Source organism: Urocitellus parryii, chromosome 7 (genome assembly GCF_045843805.1).
Source record: "Urocitellus parryii isolate mUroPar1 chromosome 7, mUroPar1.hap1, whole genome shotgun sequence".
In the NCBI taxonomy this organism is placed as follows: Eukaryota; Metazoa; Chordata; class Mammalia; order Rodentia; family Sciuridae; genus Urocitellus; species Urocitellus parryii.
In genome coordinates, this window is record NC_135537.1 from 121,774,995 (window position 1) to 121,793,936 (window position 18,942).

General features: G+C 40.8%; 1 protein-coding gene across 3 annotated transcripts in view; it reads left to right on the forward strand.

Moving 5' to 3' along the window:
• Nucleotides 1-18,942, forward strand: part of Pigl (phosphatidylinositol glycan anchor biosynthesis class L) — a 96,151-nt gene that overhangs the window by 62,936 nt on the left and 14,273 nt on the right. For all 3 annotated transcript variants that reach the window (XM_026411362.2, XM_077800732.1, XM_077800733.1), the window contains exon 3: nt 12,667-12,757. In XM_026411362.2, the coding sequence (XP_026267147.1) occupies nt 12,667-12,757 (91 nt within the window). The remainder of the gene's footprint in view (nt 1-12,666; nt 12,758-18,942) is intronic.

Consider the following 18,942-nt stretch of genomic DNA (forward strand, 5'->3'; position numbering starts at 1 on the left):
CCCAGCCTAGCTCTTGGCATGCTGCTGGTGTTTGGTAAATGTTTATGTATTACCCAGAGCCAGTCAGACAGGCAATCTCCAACTGTTCCCTCTCAGTCTCCTTTGCTGACTCCCCTCTTGCTGACTTTTTCTTTGTAGATTTTTAAAAGCCTTCTTCTTGGAAATTTTTATTTCTCACATCTGTGCTGCTAGCACTGTCTCCCTCCCTGCAGTCCCACTGGCAGATACCTCAGGCCCTCTTGCTCAGCCTTCCTCCCTTACTTCTCTTCTCTAGATAGGCAGAGTCTAATTCTGCATCATTGCTCATATTTATCTTCATCTTCATATTCCCACCATCTTAATTGAGGCACTCATCATGTCCTGTAAGAACTTATGTGGAGACTTTTTTCCCATTCATATTTCCCCAGGATATATGCCTTTCTAAACCAAAGATTAAATTTTGACAAAGCTTTAAAATCTCCCTGTTGTGTTCAATCACTTAAGCAGAATATTGAAGGTCTTTTATGGCCTGGCTCTACTCCATCTCACTTTGTTAGAGTATGTTCTTTTAGATGGCAGAGGGACACATGCCTGAGGGAATATAGGAGATGAATAGGCCTGTCTATTGTTGATGGACCACCTTCTTGTGAGTTCTCATACCCCATTGCTCATTTCATTCCCTTGCATTAAATGAAATGAGCTTCTACTCTCAGAAATCAGTCCCACAGGCTGGGCACAATGGCTTAGGCCTGTAATCCCAGCAGCTCTGGAGGCTGAGGCAGGAAAATCATGAGTTCAAAGACAGCCTCAGCTGTTTGTTTGGTTTTTTTTCTTTTTTTTTTTTTTTCCTCTTAGACCCAAAGCAACTTAATGAGACCGTGTCTCAAAATAAAATTTAAAAAAGGACTGGAGACATGGCTCAGTGGTTAAGCACCCATGGGTTCAAAAAGCCCTAACCTACAGCTAACATTTACAGGACACTTGCTAGGTATACATCTCAGGTCTGAGTGTTTTCCAAATATTACCTTATTTAATCCTCATAGCAACCAGATGAAGCAGGAAGAGCTAACCCAAAGAAAACCAATAGCTTTTTGTTTTACAGCCACAAATTGCCTTGGTTTTTTGTTTGTTTGTTTGTTTTTTATTTTTTATTTTTGTTTTTACCTATATCTCCTATTGTCCTGTCTCTGTTATTTTGCCCCTTTCAAGCGACTTTATTCTCTACCAAACTATTGATTCTTTGCTTCCATCTTCAAACATCCCCAAGATTATAGAAACTCCTTCCCCAGACTGCCGCCTTTCCTAGACTGCTATTGTGTTGGCTTCCATTCTGTTTCTTCTTTTCTTAACATTCTCAAACTTATTTAAAGCACTGCTTGGCTACTCACCACCCGTTGACCCATCCTCATAATTTAGCTTCTGCCAACCCCCATTCTGCTAACCCTGCTTCACAGTGTTCCTCAAAGGGAAGATCCAGTAACCTTTTCTTAATACTCATCTTCCTCAACCTGTTAGCAGCTTTGATTCTCGACTGCTCTGCTCCCTCCTTTAATCTCTCTCATGACTTCCATCTTTTCCACACTGTCTTTGTTTTCTTGTCATTGAACCTGTCTATCCTCCCCTGTTTCTACTCAAGAGCTTTTCAAGCTAGAGTTCTTGCATACTTGATGCAATGCTTGGGTAGTTTCTCTGTGGCCCCACTTTTTTTGTTTGTTTTGTTTTGTTTGGGTGCTAGGGCACTCAACCACTGAGCCACATCCACAGCCCTATTTTGTATTTTACTTAGAGACTGGGTCTCACTGAGTTGCTTAGTGCCTTGCTAAATTGCTGAGGCTGGCTTTGAACTTGCTATCCTCCTGCCACCACCTCCCAAGCTGCTGATTTAACAGGCATGCACCATCATGCCCAGCCTGTGGTCCCAATTTTTTTTATGAGAATTTTGAATGTGCTGTTTTAATTTTGATTATCTTCAGATGAGTTCTCTGGAACTAAGAGCTGCCAAAGATAGCTTTGGGATGCACATGGGCAAAAGAATTAGAAAAGCCTTAAAATAGTGAAATCCAAGGGAAAACAAACCAAAAAAACAAAAAAGGAGTATAAGAAAGTCAACCAAATTGCTTATTTACCTATAATTGCTCTTCAGATTGTTTTACCAAATAATCACTAATAGTGACAGCATTTGACTTTAAAAAGGATGCAAGGTTTTTTGTTTGTTTGTTTTATAGTGCTGGGTATCAACCCTTACTCATGCTAGGCAAGTGCTTTACCACTGAGCTACACCCCGTAAAACAGTTATCCATACTGTAGAACCTTTTTTATCTTCCTTCTCTGAACCTTCACAGCATATTAAAGCATCATTTCTACTTAAATCTTCACTGCAGTTCTCTCATTCTTCCAGTGAGTGCTTAGCAACCAGAATGTCTAGTGCCTAAAGAATGAGGCAGAAATTTTAGGCAATACAAGATTTAGAGATGAATCAAAGGTTAAGCTCCTGCCCCTTTCTTCTCTATTCAAACTAACATGACAGAGATTGGTGGCAGTAACTGGGCCAAGATTCTGTGGAACCTGCTGGGTCTTCCTCAGATTGCCCAGAGGACTATCAGCACTGCTTCACATAGGCACTTTTTTTTTTCCAAACATTTATTGCTTCTTTTTCTTTTTAATTTTTTTAAACATTTATTTTTTAGTTTAGGTGCATACAATACCTTTATTTTATTTTTATGTGCTGAGGATTGAACCCAGTGCCTCATGCATGCTAGGCAAATGCTCTACCTCTGAGCCACAACCCAGCTCCTGTATAGAACCACCATGATTTTTACAGTTGGTAGAACAGCATATGCCATGTTGGCCATAGTTTTGTTTTCCAGAGAGCAGGATTGACTTTAGTCATCTCAGAAATCATTTGGTCCAATTTCATGCAACTCTCTATGAACCCGTAATTGGATAAATAACTGAACTCTTCTTTTGGGATCAATATTTATTGACTTGTACTGCCACCAATAAAGCAGTCTTTACCATGAGGGGAAAAAAAAAAGTATGACACAGTCTTTTCCTCTGAAGATCTTTTTCCCTGTTTCTTATGTCCAAGAATACTTGGAAACCCATTGCTACCACCAGTGTCCGTGGGAAGTGAGGGGAGAGAAGAAAACAGGTTCAGATATAGGCATCTGCCTCTTAAACCACCCAATTGAGGCACATCAGGGCAAACAAAACTCTGAACCTCTTTGAAGTAGATTCATTGAATAGATTTTTTTCTGTTTTTAAAAAACAGACACATTCAACAGTTTTTCTTTTTTTCTTTTTCTTTTTTTTTGGTACTGGGGATTAAACCCAGGAAACCTGCCAATGAGCCACATTCCCAGGCTTTTTTATTTTACATTTTGAGACAGGGTCTTGCTGATTTGCTGAAGCTTGTATGGAATTTGCAATCTTCCTGCCTTATCCTTGTGAGTTGCTGGGAGTACAGACATGTACCACCATTCCTGACAAATTGGCAGGGTTTTTTTGTTTTTGTTTTTTAATTAATTAATTTTTTTAGTTGTAGTTGGACACAATGCCTCCATTTCATTTATTCATTTTTATGTGGTGTTGAGGATTGAACCCAGCGCTTTGCACGTGCTAGGTGAGCCACAATTTCAGCCCCAAATTGGCAGTTTTTGAAGAAACATTTCTCATAAAAATTCACAAGCTTTGTTGTAGTGATTTGAAGTGCATCTTTCTAAGAAAGATGTGCACAGGTAACTGATTTTGATACGGTACCTAATATTCATGATTTGCTGATTTGCTAATCTCTTGTATCCTGTGAAAAAGGAAAAATCTATCTTATGATTTGGTTTGGGGACTTGAAGTCTTACGTGGACCAGGGTCTCTTGGGACATTTGGTTAATGTTGAGGTTCCAAAACTGCTTGAGGATGAGGCCCTTATCAGAGCATACTTTGTAAAAGTGGATTTTGTGGGAGGAAGAGTACCAGGGATTGAATTCAGGGGCACTTGGCCACTGGGCCACATCCCAGCCCTATTTTGTACTTTATTTAGAGATATTGCTTTGTACTTTTGTACTTTATTTAGAGATATTGCTTTGCGTCTCACTTTTGCTGAGGCTGGCTTTGAATTTGTGATCCTCCTACCTCAGCCTCCTGAGCCACTGAGGTTACGGGATGTGACATTGTACCAGGCTAAAAGTGGATTTATTTTTATATCAATCTTTTTTCATTCCTCTTTGTTTTTCTCGGATCATCTTCTCCCTTCTCCTACCATTTCTTTACCCCAACCCCCACCCCTGTTTTTCTCTGTCTTAGGCTAGCCCTTGGTGACACAGAGAAATCCTCAAAGTTGTTGGCCCCTCTTCTTTTTTTCAATCTTTTTTTTATTTGTTTTAATTAGATACACATGACAGTACAATGATCTTGACATATCATACATTTGAATCAGATGGGGTATAATTTCTTATTTTTCTAAGAGTACAGGTTGCAGAATCACATTGGTCATGCAGTCATATATATATATATATATATATATATATATATATATATATATATATATATATATAGCAATAACAAAGTCTATTTTATTCTGCTGCCCTTCCTTCCCCCCCTTCCCCTCCCCTCCCCTCCCATCACTTCTCTCTACCCAATCTAATATGACTCACTTCTTTTTTTTTCTTTTTCCTCACATCATCATACATGTATTCTGTATAATGATGAGGTTCTCCTTCCATCTTCCATGCAATTCCCCTTCTCCTCCCTTTCCCTCCCACCTCTCTTCCCTATCTAGTGGTAATCTTCTTCTCATGCTCTTCCTCCCTACCCCATTTTGAGTCACCCCCCTTATATCAGAGAAGACATTCGGCATTTGTTTTTTAGGGATTGGCTAACTTCACTTAGCATAATCTGCTCTAATGCCATCCATTTCCCTACAAATGCCATGATCTTGTTATTTTTTAGTGCTGAATAATATTACATTTGTGTATATATGCCACATTTTTTTTATCCATTCATCCATTGAAGGGCATCTAGGTTGGTTCCACAGTCTAGCTATTGTGAATTGTGCTGCTATAAACATTGTGGCTGTGTCCCTGTAATATGCTGTTTTTAAGTCTTTGGGGTATAACCTGAGAAGAGGAATAGCTGGGTCAAATGGTGGTTCCATTCCCAGCTTTCCAAGGAATCTCCATACTGCCTTCCAAATTGGCTGCACCAATTTGCAGTCCCACCAGCAATGTATAAGTGTACCTTCCACCCCCCTCATCCTCGCCAGCACTTGTTGTTTGACTTCATAATGGCTGCCATTCTTACTGGAGTGAGATGGTATCTTAGAGTAGTTTTAATTTGCATCTCTCTGATTGCTAAAGATGGTGAGCATTTTTTCGTGTATTTGTTGATTGATTGTATATCCTCTTCTGAGAAATGTCTGTTCAGGTCCTTGGCCCATTTGTTGACTGGGTTATTTATTTTTTTGTTTTTTAACTTTTTGAATTCTTTGTATACCCTAGAGATTAGAGCTCTATCTGATGTGTTAGGGGTAAAAATTTGTTCCCAGGACGTAGGCTCCCTATTCACCTCACATATTATTTCTCTTGCTAAGAAAAAACTTTTTAGTTTGAATTCATCCCATGTGTTGATTCTTGGTTTTAACTCTTGTGCTATAGGTGTCTTATTAAGGAATTTGGGGCTGACCCCACGTGATGGAGATTAGGGCCAACTTTTTCGTCTATTAGACGCAGAGTCTCTGGTTTGATTCCTAGATCTTTGATCCATTTTGAGTTGACTTTTGTGCATGGTGAGAGAAGGGGATTCAATTTCATTTTGTTGCATATGGATTTCCAGTTTTCCTAGCACCATTTGTTGAATATGCTATCCTTTCTCCATTGCATGCTTTTAGCTCCTTTGTCTAATAGAAGGTAGTCGTAATTTTGTAGGTTGGTCTCTGTGTCCTCTATTCTGTACCATTGGTCTACCAGCCTGTTTTGGTGCCAGCTGGCCCCTCTTTTAAAATGTCAATCTCCAACTTTTTTTCAGCCTAGATCCAATTCCTTTGCATTCCCTGAGTTTCAGTATGCCCCAGGAATTGTGCTCCAGCAGCTATATTCTAGCATGGCCTCAAGGCCAGTAAACAGTTGCTGCCTCCCAGAGTGGTCCTGTTACTAGCAGCCAAGACCAGGGACCCTACCTAGATCCTAGCTGGCTAGATTCAGCAGCCTCCCACCCACATAGAAATAGACAAAAGTTGGGAAAAATGAATTTTATGCAGTTTGAGCAAGCTGAGGGGCTGGCTTTGAATGAAACCTATTTTCCTTCCAATCCGATTCCAGATATTTATGGAACAGTGAGCAGTGCAGCCTGTGGTCTCTTCTCCCTGCCCTCATGCCTGTCAGGCCCCAGGTAGGCTTTCATGTTCTGGGCCTGCATTAGAGTTTCATTGAACCCTACTGACCTTTGTCTGCTCTGGATGACAAAGGAAGTAATAGAGTTTAGAAATGTGCCAGAGGTGGTGGAGGAAGGGCAGCTCGGCCTTCCAGCCTGGGCTGTATAAGCCACAAGACCAAATAAGGACGCGTGAGCCGCCTCCGTCTGTATTAAAGTTCAGAGTGCAGTGTGCAAAAGTGGGACTCCGTTTTAAAAGAGATAAGCTATTACCCAACCCTGGTGGAGTTCCAGCCACAGAGACCATGTCATCTGCCTCTGTATGCAGGACTCTGGGGGGAAAGTTCTGGGCCATGGGCTTTCTTGGCTCAAGAGGGGAAGGTAGGAGCCTTTTCTCACTTGGTGTCTAAAGGGACTGATCTCCCCACAGAAAGTTCTCCCGGAGTGTTTCCATGACTCTTCTGACCCTGCTCTAAAGAGTGCCAGCCAGAGTGAGTCAGAATGTGTAGAAAAGGTCAGAGTTTGAGGATATTCTGCCAGTAGGAAAACAAACGTTATTTTTATGAACTCCCACAGGCTGAGAGGCTGTCCTGTTTACTGAACATTGAGGTCTAGGGTGGGGCTGGGAGTTTGGGTCATTTTCTAACAGTATTAACACTATGTTTGCTAAATGTACCCTCAAGAAGGGCTTTTCATGCTTGTGGGTATCAAATCAAAGGAATCGTAAGAGTTGGCTTCCCCTGCCATGTTTGGTGGCTTCCGAAATATCAACCTTTTTCTCCTCAGAGGCCTTCAGAGCCAAATGCAGAGCCATCTTCACCATGAGGTACTTGATGTGTTTCAGAAACACTGGCATATGGTTGTGGCACCAACCAGTCATGCTGCCACCCCCACCTTAAATTCGTGACCTCCTCCCTGTCCCCCTCTCCTTTTCCTGGCAAATTCCTTCTCATCCTACAGGATCCCAAACCTCTCCCCACCAGACCCAAAGCTTCCTGAGGAAGGGCCCATGACTTGTGACTGTCTTAGTCTCTAAACTTAGCCCCATATTTGTTACATAGTGTGTGCTTAGTCTGAATCCCATTAAATGAGCAGATTTTGTCCTCTCATAGCCCTGCCCTAGTGTCTTGGGTCCCTGGCAACCTTCCTTCTAGATGACTCCTCTCCAGGGTTATTTAGCCAACCAACCTCTGGTTGGTTCAGTTTGGCAGCTCACTCTGCCCCTCTTGCTTTCCTCCCCTAGGGTTTCTCTGCCATTTCTCAGGTGCCCAAGTGTACTCAATCCTGAACTATTGGAAAGTAAGCACTCTATGGAGAGAAATACTTCCTCTTTATCCCCCTGGACAGGTGAATAGGTCTGAGATGATTTTCATAAAACTTTCTAGACACTTCTGTAAAATTGTATGGCCAGTGCTCAGAAATGGGGCTGTGTCAATAATTGCCTCCTCTAGTGCTTCTCTCCCCCTGTAACTCATCTCTGCTTCTGGGGCTCACATTCCCCTGCAAAGGATACACTGAGCTTAAGCCTTTGTTTTAGGCTCTGCTTTCTGGAAACCAAGACTAGGATATCTGGACACTTGAATACATCCAGAGCCCTTTATGTAGAAGTTCTCTCATAGACTTATTTTGTTTTCAGAATTTATCTTCTTTAAATGTAGTTCTGTTTCTTTTTCCTGTGAGCCTCATTCTTTCTGAGAAGTCAGCAAAATTAAAGTTTAGGGACTTGGGAGGGGGTAGGTTTTTTTTTTATTGTATGTTAACATTTCATAGCTTGGGTGCATCTATGCTTTCTTTCCTTTTATTCTGAACATGCCTAAAAAACTATGTGTTATCATTAATATTTTTTATAAGCCACAATTCAGGAAGTTAGAGAAATTGCTCCCTGGTGGTAAAACACAGAACTGCTGACCTCATTCCTCTGTAATTGCAGTGAACACATTATTTCTGCCTGCTCTGACTTTGGCCTTTAAACTTCTCTATTTCCTTGCGATACATTTCTAGAAGGGCAGAGTCAAAGGGCACACATAATCATGTATGTGCAAATTGTCTTCTTAGCAACTTAAACTCTCACCAGCAGTATATGACAGTACCTCTTCCCTGTGTTCCTTTCCACATATGCATCTTGCTTTAGTCATGCATCTATTTGATTCTTTGTAAGAATCAGAAATAACTTACTATATTTTGGCAGTTTACATTTCTTCCTTTATAAATTGCCTATTTTATTTAAACTTTTTTTTGTAGTGTTTGTTCCTGGAGGGGGTCATGTTGAGGACTGAATCCAGGGCAAGTGCTCTACCACTAAAATACATCCACAGCCTAAACAATCTTTAATAGGCCTTTTAAATAATTTTAAATAGTCCTCAGACTTCCTTTGAAAATAGCCTTGAAGGTCTGCCTCTCATTCTCAGTTCTTTGCTGGCTTTCATCCAGATAAATGACCTGATTGATTTGAGATGTAAAGTCATGAAGTGGAAACACCATAGGTCTCTTCTCTATCAGAAGGTCTGGGTGCAAAGTATGACCGTTCAGGGCTTGTGTTTTGTTATTTCTGAGCTGAGAGGGCTGGGCAAAACGAATTTTATCAACTGGAATTCTGAAAGGACAGCAGTACATCCAGTAAAGAGGACTCATCAACTTCCTGATGTGATCCCTAGTTAGCTTTGTCCTGCAGTATCTGATGCCCCTTGTCCCACTCAGTTCTCTGGAATTATCATTATCAATCCCACTCAGTTCTCTGGAAGGATCACAAGTTTGAGGCCAGCCTCAGCAATTTAGCAAGACCCTGTCTCAAAATTTAAAAAAAAAATAAAGGACTGGGGATATATATAGCTCAGTGGTATGGCACCCCTGAGTTTAATCTCCAGTACCAAAAAAAAAAAATTAAGTTTCCTTCTGCATACTTTCTGGTTTCCATTTTCCTGACTTGATCTTAATTATAAATTTCTAATGTCACATATATTTATCAGTGAACTTATGATAGGTTAGAGTCAAGAATTAAATAGCTGGGCATGGTGGTGCATGCCTGTAATCCCAGCAGCTCAGGAGGCTGAGGCAGGAGAACCACAAGTTCAATGCCAGCCTCAGAAACTTAGTAAGGCCCTATGTAACTCTATGAGACCCTGTCTCTAAATAAAAATATGAAAAAGGGCAGGGGGTGGTGGCTCAGTGGTCAAGTGCCTCTGGATTCACTTCCCAGTACCAAAAAAAAAAAGAATTAAATAGACGCAAAAGCACTAGTAAAATAAAATGTGGACATTCTGAACAGTTACTAAAAGTCACTAAATTGTACACTTAAAACAGGTAGGTTTTATATAAAATCATACCACAATAAAATTGTTTTTAAAAATATACCAGAAAAGTAGCTGGGCATGATGGTATGCACCTGTACTTCCAGCTACTCAGGAGCTAAGGCAGGAGGAGGAGGATCACATTAGCCCAGGAGTTTGAGACCAGCCTGAGCCAAATAGCAAGAAAAGAATTAAGTAATAAAAAAAATAAGTAATAAAATACCCAGAAAAGAAATTAAATAAAATGAACAGTGTGTAGATTAGACCAGTGATCTCCAAATTTTTTTTTATCACGCTTCCCAACAATAGAAAACACAATTTGAGTTTACACTTCCATATTTGTGGGTTTTTTAGTTTAAATTGCATACCTGTTGAAAAACTGTTCATAAAAGATATTTTCTAAAATAACTACAAAATAGAGATTCAAACAGATGGAAACACTTGTAAATAAGAATTCTTGGAGCTGGGACTATATAGCTCAGTGGTAGAGTGCCTGCGTTGCACATGTAAGACACTGGGTTCAATCCTCAGCACCACATAAAAATAAATAAAGATATTCTGTCCATCTATAACTAAAAACATTTTTTTAAATGATAAGAGTTCTTATGATTTCCTAGTGATATGGGGATATAGCTCAGTTGGTGGAGTGCTTGCTTCGCATACATAAGGTTCAATCCCCAGAACAACAACAACAATAAATGAAGAAGAAAAAGAATTTTTAGAATTTCCTGCTTTAACTATAGTGGTTTTTTTGATACCTCACCTAAAATGCTCTGCAGAGGACTTCAGAGCAAGGAAGACAGAGGAGTTCTTTCTTTTTTCTAAGGGCTTAAATTAATCTATTGTAGCAGTAATGCCACTATTTTTACACTTGCATAGCTCCTTCAGTTTTAGGTGTTCTTCATCTGTGTTATCTCCTTTGCGCTCTCACCTAGAGAAGCAAAGTGGATCAAAATAGGGGGGAAAACTTGAATGCCTGACAAGAGGTGCTTGGAATTGGTCATAATAACAGTGCTGCCATATCAGATGTGACACCTCACAGAGCAGACATTGGCAGTCCAGAGTCCCCCCAATAATTGGCTTCCTCAGCATGTCAGGGGAAGAAAGGTATGGAGGTGTACCCTGCTCCAGGGCACCTCACTCAGCATGAGCTTCCCACTCTGGATTCATTTTTCAGCATTTCAGAACCCAGAATTAGTAGGCGTAGTCAACACTTTCCTGCCCTTTTTCTTAGACTGCTCCTCCATCTTGTGTGCTAAAGTTCCATGAGACTATTACTCACATATTCAGTTTCTAAAATGATGTTTTGATACATTTATCTGGCTCTCCCAGCCAAGAGCCATGTGTGTAGCTCTTATCACTTCAGAGTACTTTCTGTGGTTCCTATATCTCCACTTATCCTTCACAGTCTGAGCTCAGCTAGTCATATTTTATATTCCATATCCATTTCCATTTCCAGAGAACAAGGCTGGATTTAATACTGTTCCTACTTTCTTCTTGACCCTTCCCCTACTTGCTGAAGTCTGCCCTTCTCACTGCATGAGCATCCTGAGAACTACATGGATTGGCTGACAGGACAAGACTTTATATAAAACTTTCCTCTATAGAAAGTACTGTGAGGGGTTGATAAGGTAGCCAGTGAAACAAAGGAAATGATACTATTTAATGTCATTTTCCTGATGAAAAAGCTCCAGGTTTGCCCAAGGTCCTAAGAGGGTCAAATAATGGCTCTAGTCCCTGGGGAGGTTATAGCAGCCTGCCAGATAAGGAGCAAAAAGAGTTCTTGAGTTCTCAGTGGCATTATGGGTATTACTCCTACCTGAACTGAGAGATGGGAATCTATTTTTAAGATTGTGAATAATGCAAAAGGGGTCCTATTGAATCATTGGTTTCATATCGGGTAATGTCATAGATTCGTGTACAAAAATTGGGGCAGAAAGTATTTCAGCAGGTAGGAGAAGATAAGTTTGACCTGGTGGAGGCTATGATAAATTGTAGATTACTCTGACACAGACCTCTGCTTCTATGACATGGTGGGCCCCATTCCTGGTGGAGGGAGAATATAACTGGTTCCTAGTGCTAAGACTTCTTGGCAGTCAGAAAACCAGAGTTCACGTCCAATTCTTAACTGCCTCACAAGCAGGCTATTCAACTTCCTCTGTAAAAGCTCCCTTCAGAGATGTTTATGAAGTTAAATGAAGTATCTTTGTACTTTTTAATCAAAGTAAATGGTTATGGCTGGGTGTGGTGGTACATATCTGTAATACCCGTAATTTGGGAGGAGCACAGGTTCAAGGGCAGCCCAAGCAATTTAGGGAGACCCTGTTTTAAAAATAAAACATAAAAAAGACTAGTATTGTAGCTTAGTGGTAGAATGCTCCTGGTTCAAACCTTTAAAAAGGGGGCATGGCATGGTTAATTTATTTATTTATTTATTTTTAATTTTGAGATGGATCTCACTATGTTGCCCAGACAATCCTCATGTCTAAGCCTCCCAACAGGTTGGATTATAGGCATGCACCACTGTGCCCCAGCCTTTTTGTTATTATTATTTTTCTTAGGTGTAATTGGACACAATGCCTTTATTTTATTTATTTATATGTGGTACTGAGGATTGAACCCAGGGCCCACACACGCTAGGCGAGCGCTCCACCACTGAGCCCCAAACCCAGCCCTGTGCCCCAACCTTTTACTGTTAGTCTTAGAAAGTGCATAATACTGTCTTTGTTCAAGTTCACTGTTAGCACATCTGTCTCCCCAATTTATGGACAGAGCCTTGTCTCATTGATGCTGTTACTTCCCCTCAGCAACAAACACAAAGCTCTGAAAGTATACTATATGGAATTATCAGTTGTTTCACATGTAAAATTATTTTACGTGTAAAGATTAATCTCTTTAGCTGAAATCTCAGTAACTCAAGGGTAGGGAATCCCCCCCAACTTCCAATGTAATTCCTGTCACAAAACCAGACATACGGGATCTTAGGGAGAAGGTTGCTCTTGAATAAATGTTCAAATTGTGTGCTTCTCACTTACAGTGATTTCCCAGATGATCCAGGAGTGCAGTGGGACACAGAGCGTGTGGCCAACATTCTCCTCCAGCATGTAGAGGTCAATGACATCAACCTGGTAAGTGTTCACATCCCTAGTGAAAAGCCTGGGATTCCTGTCCTGTCTCAACAGTTGGTTTCTGCAACTTGTCCTGTGACTGCCTTCCTACTTCCAGTTTTGCTCCAAGGCCACTCCATTAAAAAAAAAAAAAAAAATTCCAGTGCTCTCTTCTAAACCTGCAAGAAACAAACACACCTTTTAATTCTTATAGATCTTTTGTGAAACCAAACAGCTGAATTATCAATGTTTTGATAGAGGCAGAGGTTTTTTCAAATGATGTCCTCCCTCCCCTACCTCTGCCTCACCTCCTGAAAGCTTAGAGTCCCAAGAGCCTTCACTGTGACTCTCACTGATAAAGAATTTCACCTTGTGCCAAGCAGTTTCACATTTAGAATATCATTTTCACTTTTAAGGTAAATGTTATAATTTTAACTTAACATTGAGGAAATAGAGGTTTTCAAAGCCCAGACAGCTTGACCAGTGTAGGCAAGTGATGAAGGTAGGAATTTTTGTTTTTGTATTTTTGTAGCACTGGGGACTGAACTCTGGGTGCAATACCACTGAACTACATCCCCGGCCCTTTTTATTTTTTTAATTTCAAGACAGAGTCTTGCTAAGTTGTGGAAGCTGGCCTTGAACTTGTAATCCTCCTAACTTAGCCTCCCGAGTTGTTGGGATTACAGGCATGTAAAACCAGTAAGATTTTTTGTTTTGTTTTTATTACTACTACTACTACTACTAATAATAATAATAATAATAATAATACTTCTTCATGGGTTAATATCTAAAATTCCACCATTTAAAGCCCTTCTCATTTGATTTAAATTTTGGGTAATATTCTTTAAAAGATGATTCCTTGCTGGGTGTGGTGACACAGGTCTGTAGTCCCAGTGATTTGGGAGAGTAAGGCAGGAGGATTGCAAATTCAAGGCCAACCTCTGAAACTTATGGGAGCCTCTCAGCAACTTAAAAGACCCTGTCTCAAAATAAAATATAAAAAGTGCTGGAGATATAGCTCAGTGGTAAAGCACTCCTAGGTTCAATCCCCAGTACAATGAATGAATGAATGAACAGATAAATAATGAGTTCTGCTGGCAGAGAAATATATTAAGCTTTTATAAATGATGAATTCATCTTTGTAAACTAGACCTTTATTATTTTTTAATACTTTTTTAGTTGTCAATGAACCTTTATTTTTTAAATTTATTTATATGCAGTGCTGAGAATCAGATCCAGTGCTTCACACATGCTAGGCAAGCACTCTGCCACGGAGCCACAACCCCAGCCCCATAGACTGTTCTTAAATGAGGATTTTCACTAGTATATGAATCAGATTGTTTTTTTGTGGTCCTGGGAATTGAACCCAAGGGCCTATTTATTTTTCATTTTGAGACAAGGTCTCACCAGGTTTCTGAGATGGTCCCTAGCTTGCCATCCTCCTGTCATCCTCAAATAGCTGGATTGTAGGTGTGTGCTACCATGGCCAGTGAGACTGTTTTTGTTTCATTTTGTGTTGTGTTGTTTTGTTTGTTTTGGGCATTGAACCCAGGGCACTTTACCAATGAGCTACATCCCCAGTTTTTTTCATTTTTTTTATTTTGATACAGGATCTTGCTGAGGGTCTTGCTGCTTTGCTGAGACTGGTAACTTCCTGCCTCAACTTTCCACGTTGCTAGAATTAGAGGCATGCTCCACTGTGCTAGACCAAACTGTTTTCTAATGACAAAAATATAACTGAAACCATATACATAGACAAAATATCCATCTCACTGGCTCACTCTGAGTCACTTAAAGGTTAAGAAATAAGTAGGCCTCAAGATCCCTAACCCCGCCAACTTGTTCTTCCACTCTTTCTTTTCCTGAATGGAAAAAAAATGGTTTTTATGATTTTTCAGGCCTATACATCCCACTGTCCCTTCCCAGAGGGTATAGGCATGAAAGCAGTGTTAGATGCATGCATTAGGAGTCACATGCCCAGTTGTGCTGACAGCAGCTGGCCTTGTTCCTCTTATCCACAGTTCCCCACCTTCACAGGGCCATAACCTAGATGTATAGACAAAGCTGATCTTCAGGTTGGTCCTTCAGCCTTGGCACACCATTTTCCCATGGTAGTGGCTTCCCCAGAACAAATCCTATCCCTCCTCTGCTCTCTCAGTGTATAAGAGGTACTGGTCTCCCCCAGTCACTCCAGGTTTCAGGATATACTCTCATCTTGTTCAACTTGGAATTCAAGGTCCTCCCTGATCTGGCCCTTACTTTAATCCAGGACACTGGTAATTATAGTTTATCCTTGCTGAAGGGCAAAGTTTCTTTTTCAGAACATGTTGCAGCTAACCTGGGTCCTGAGTATTTGGGGTCGGGGAATCTTGAAGGCACAGACAGCTCGGCATTCCTTTCTTGCTTTCAGAAAAGTTTCCTATATTTGAGTCCCAGAAAAGTGATATGTGATCCAGAATCCATTCTCCAAGAAGCCTTCCCTGACTTCTTCAGCCCTCTTTGGGATTCCCACAGTATTTGCAGTTTGCACTGAACATATGGCATATTTCGCTGTTTATTCTTTAAGATGCAGACTTATATCTTGTAAACTAGATTATAAAGTCCATGAAGGCCAGGACCATCTTTAAATCTCCAAAAACTGGCACAAATCCCAAGAAAGAGCTCTCACTGCCTGGAAGTCTTTCCTGAACGTGTTCACATTCATTCAGTAAAGGGCGTTTATTGTCAGGAGAATCTTAATTTAATTACAGTCAACAAGGAAATCACTTTAAAACAGCTCAAAAATAATTAATAAATTATGTGCAATATCCTGTGCTGTTAATAAAAAAATTTAAGATATCAAAGTGCACTTCCTTGGTCTGAACTTACTGTCACAATGGATGTATAGGAGCATCCTAAAACAGCCAGTGTGGCTATACCCAGCCATAGTGGAGCTAAGTATGAGTTTGTGTTCAGCTCCTAGTGACACAGTTAAGTGCTCTTTTACATAATCCCACAGCCCCTGAAGGACAAGGGCTGAGAGGTTAGTTAATACTAGGCAGGTGATAATTCTCAGGGGCAGTGTCCTGTACCCAGATGAATACATAAATCTTGGGAATCTCCAGGAGCCCTATTCAAACCAAAAGTACTAACTGCACAGCAATAAACAGTGAAGCACCAGTAAAGAAACATAGGTAGAAGTGGAGAGCACAGCGCTGAGAATTTATCACCTGAACCATGCCAGAATAAGACCAAAAGCACCCTTGTCTGAAGCAAAGCTGGCTCTGCAGCCCTCACTATGGTGTGATGACAGGAATTGGTTCCATCTGGCCCCATGTCCATCATATGCTTGCAAGCTGCCTGCTCTGCTCACTGAAAGAATATCATGAGAACCACAAAGAGTGGCTCTTTGTGGATAGGGCTCTTGAAAATGTAAAGTTGCCCTCCACAGAAGGCAGCTCAGGAGGTTGGTCGTTGTCTTTTCTGGGTGTCAGGCTGGCTAGATACTGCACCTAATTCTCCTTTAACCCATATCTGTTAAATGCCTGTTATGGGACATTTACTGTGATGAGAACTGGGATTACAACAGCAAACTAAATCCACCTACTCCCTGCTCCTTTAGAGCAGGGTGTCTCAACTACGGCATTATTGATATTTGGAGCTGGATAGTTCTCTATTGTGGGGGCTACCCTGTGCATTGTAGATGTTTTGCTACATCCCTGGCCTCTACCCCTTAGATGCTGGTAGCAACCCCTCTCCTCAGCTGTCACAATAAAAACATGTCCAGACATTGCCAATGTCCATGGGTAAAACCATCCCCAGGTTAAGAACCAGTATCTTAGAAACCAGCATGCCCTAGGGCTATGAGTATTACTCAGTCGTAGAGTACTGGTCACCCCACACACATGAGGCCCTGGATTCAATTCCCAGCACCACAAGAAAAAAAAGAAGAAGTAGAAGTAGCCAGACACAGTGGCACATGCCTGTTATCCCATTGGCCTAGGAGGCTGAGGCAGGAGGATCGAGAGTTCAAAGCCAGCCTCAGCAACTTAGTGAGGCCCTAAGCAATTCAGCAAGATCCTGTCTCTAAATGAAGTACAAAAAAAGGGCTGAGGATGTGGCTCAGTGGTTGAGTGACCCTGAGTTCAATCCCCAGTAACCCCCCGCAAAAAAAAAAAAAAAAAAAAAAAAAATAGAAGAAAGAGGAGGAGGAAGAAACAAACTGAGGTATCCCACTGATGTCTTTTTTATTTAGGGAGGGCGGTGAGTAAGATTTCCCTTGATCCAAAATTTCTGCAAACTAAGAAAGAAGAAAAGTGGTGGAGTTCTGTGAAGAACTACAAATGTGGGGCTGGAGCTGGGGCTCAGCAGTAGCCCACTTTTGCCTGGAATGTGGGAGGCACTGGGTTTAATTCTCAACACCACATATAAATAAATAAAACACAGGCCTATCAACAACCAAAAAAAAATTTTTTTTAAATATTGTCATGTAAAAATCTACAAAAGTCCAGGGATATGGATACAATCAGCTTAGCCCAGTTTGCAATAGAAAGGAGGAGGGAGGGCTGGGGTTGTAGCTCGGTGGTAGAGCACTTGCCTGGCCCATGTGAAGCACTGGGTTCAGTCCTCAGTACCACATAAAAATAAATAAACAAAATAAAGGCATTGTGTCCATCTACAACTAAAAAATAATTTTAAAAAATAAAAAAGGAGGGAGAGTATAAGATGATATAGGATGAAGAAGAAACAAATACCTTGGAAAATTTCAAAAATAACATGGTCTGGAGAAGTAGCTCAGTAGTAGAGCATGTGCTTAACATGCGTGAGGTCTTGGGTTTGATCCCCAGCACCAAAAAATAAAAGCAATTGTGCTGAATTCTACATGGCCCCAAGTCCCCTAGCCAAGGGAATGGTCTCCAGCATTCCTCCCCATACCCATAATCCTCTCTCTATTCACTTGTTTTGGGGTACTAGGGATTGAACCCAGGGGTGCTTAACCACTGAGCAATATCCCCAGCCTTTTTTAATATATTTTGTTTAGAGACAGGGTCTTGCTAAGTTACTTAGGGCCTCGATAAGTGCTGAGGCTGGCTTTGAACTCGAGATCCTCCTGAATCAGCCTCCCGAGCTGCTAGGATTAGAAGCATGCACCACCATGAATGACTTTTCATTGGCTATTGAACCCAGGAGCTCATGCATGCTAAGCAAACACTCTACCACTGAACTATTCCCTCAGCCCTTTTTGAAATTTTGAGTCAGGGTCTCACTAAGTTGCCCTGACTGGTCTCTAGTTTGCCATCCTCTTTAGCCTCCCAAGTAGCTGGGATTACATGCAGAATTGTCAGAATTCCTTCTGATAACAATCTAGCTCCATCTGATGGTGACAGACTTAGAGTTACTCTAGCACTGTCTGCTGTACATTTTTAAAACGCTTTCATGTGGCTTTGTTTTATCTGTACCTCAACCAATTTTACACATGAGGAAGTCAAGACATTCCAAGATGAAATAACTTCTATTAATACAGTTCTGTGATTTTCCCAAGGAACTTTGCATAACTAGTATCAGAGATGATTAGACTTGAGTCTCTCCTGGTTGGGTTACATGGAAAAATCATGATCAGAGGGGCTGGGGATGTGGCTCAAGCGGTAGCGCGCTCGCCTGGCATGCGTGCAGCCCGGGTTCGATCCTCAGCACCACATACCAACAAAGATGTTGTGTCCGCCAAGAACTAAAAAATAAATATTAAAAATTCTCTCTCTCTCTCTCTCCTCTCTCACTCTCTCTTTAAAAAACAAATCATGATCAGAACTGGAAATTAAATTTTTTTATTTTAATAGATTATTTTTTAGAACAATGCTAATGTTTTGTTGATGTTTTATTTTTTGTTTTTTACCATTCTGGAGGTTAAAATTTCCAAAATCAGTTTCACTGAGCTAGAATTAATGTGATGGCTTACAACCCCATCTTCCATAGCATATCATGCCAATTTCTGCTTCTCTTAACACATGGTCTTCTCCTCTGACTTTGATTATCTTCTATGTCCTTCTTATAAGGACCACTGATATTACATTTGGGCCCACCAACAAATCTAGGGTCATCTCCCCATTGCAAAATCTTTAACTTGAATTACATTTTCAAAGTCCCTTTTGCCACATGAGATAACATTTATAGGCTTCAGGGATTAGGAAATATTTGAGGGATGATTATTCAGCCTAGCAAGAAATCTT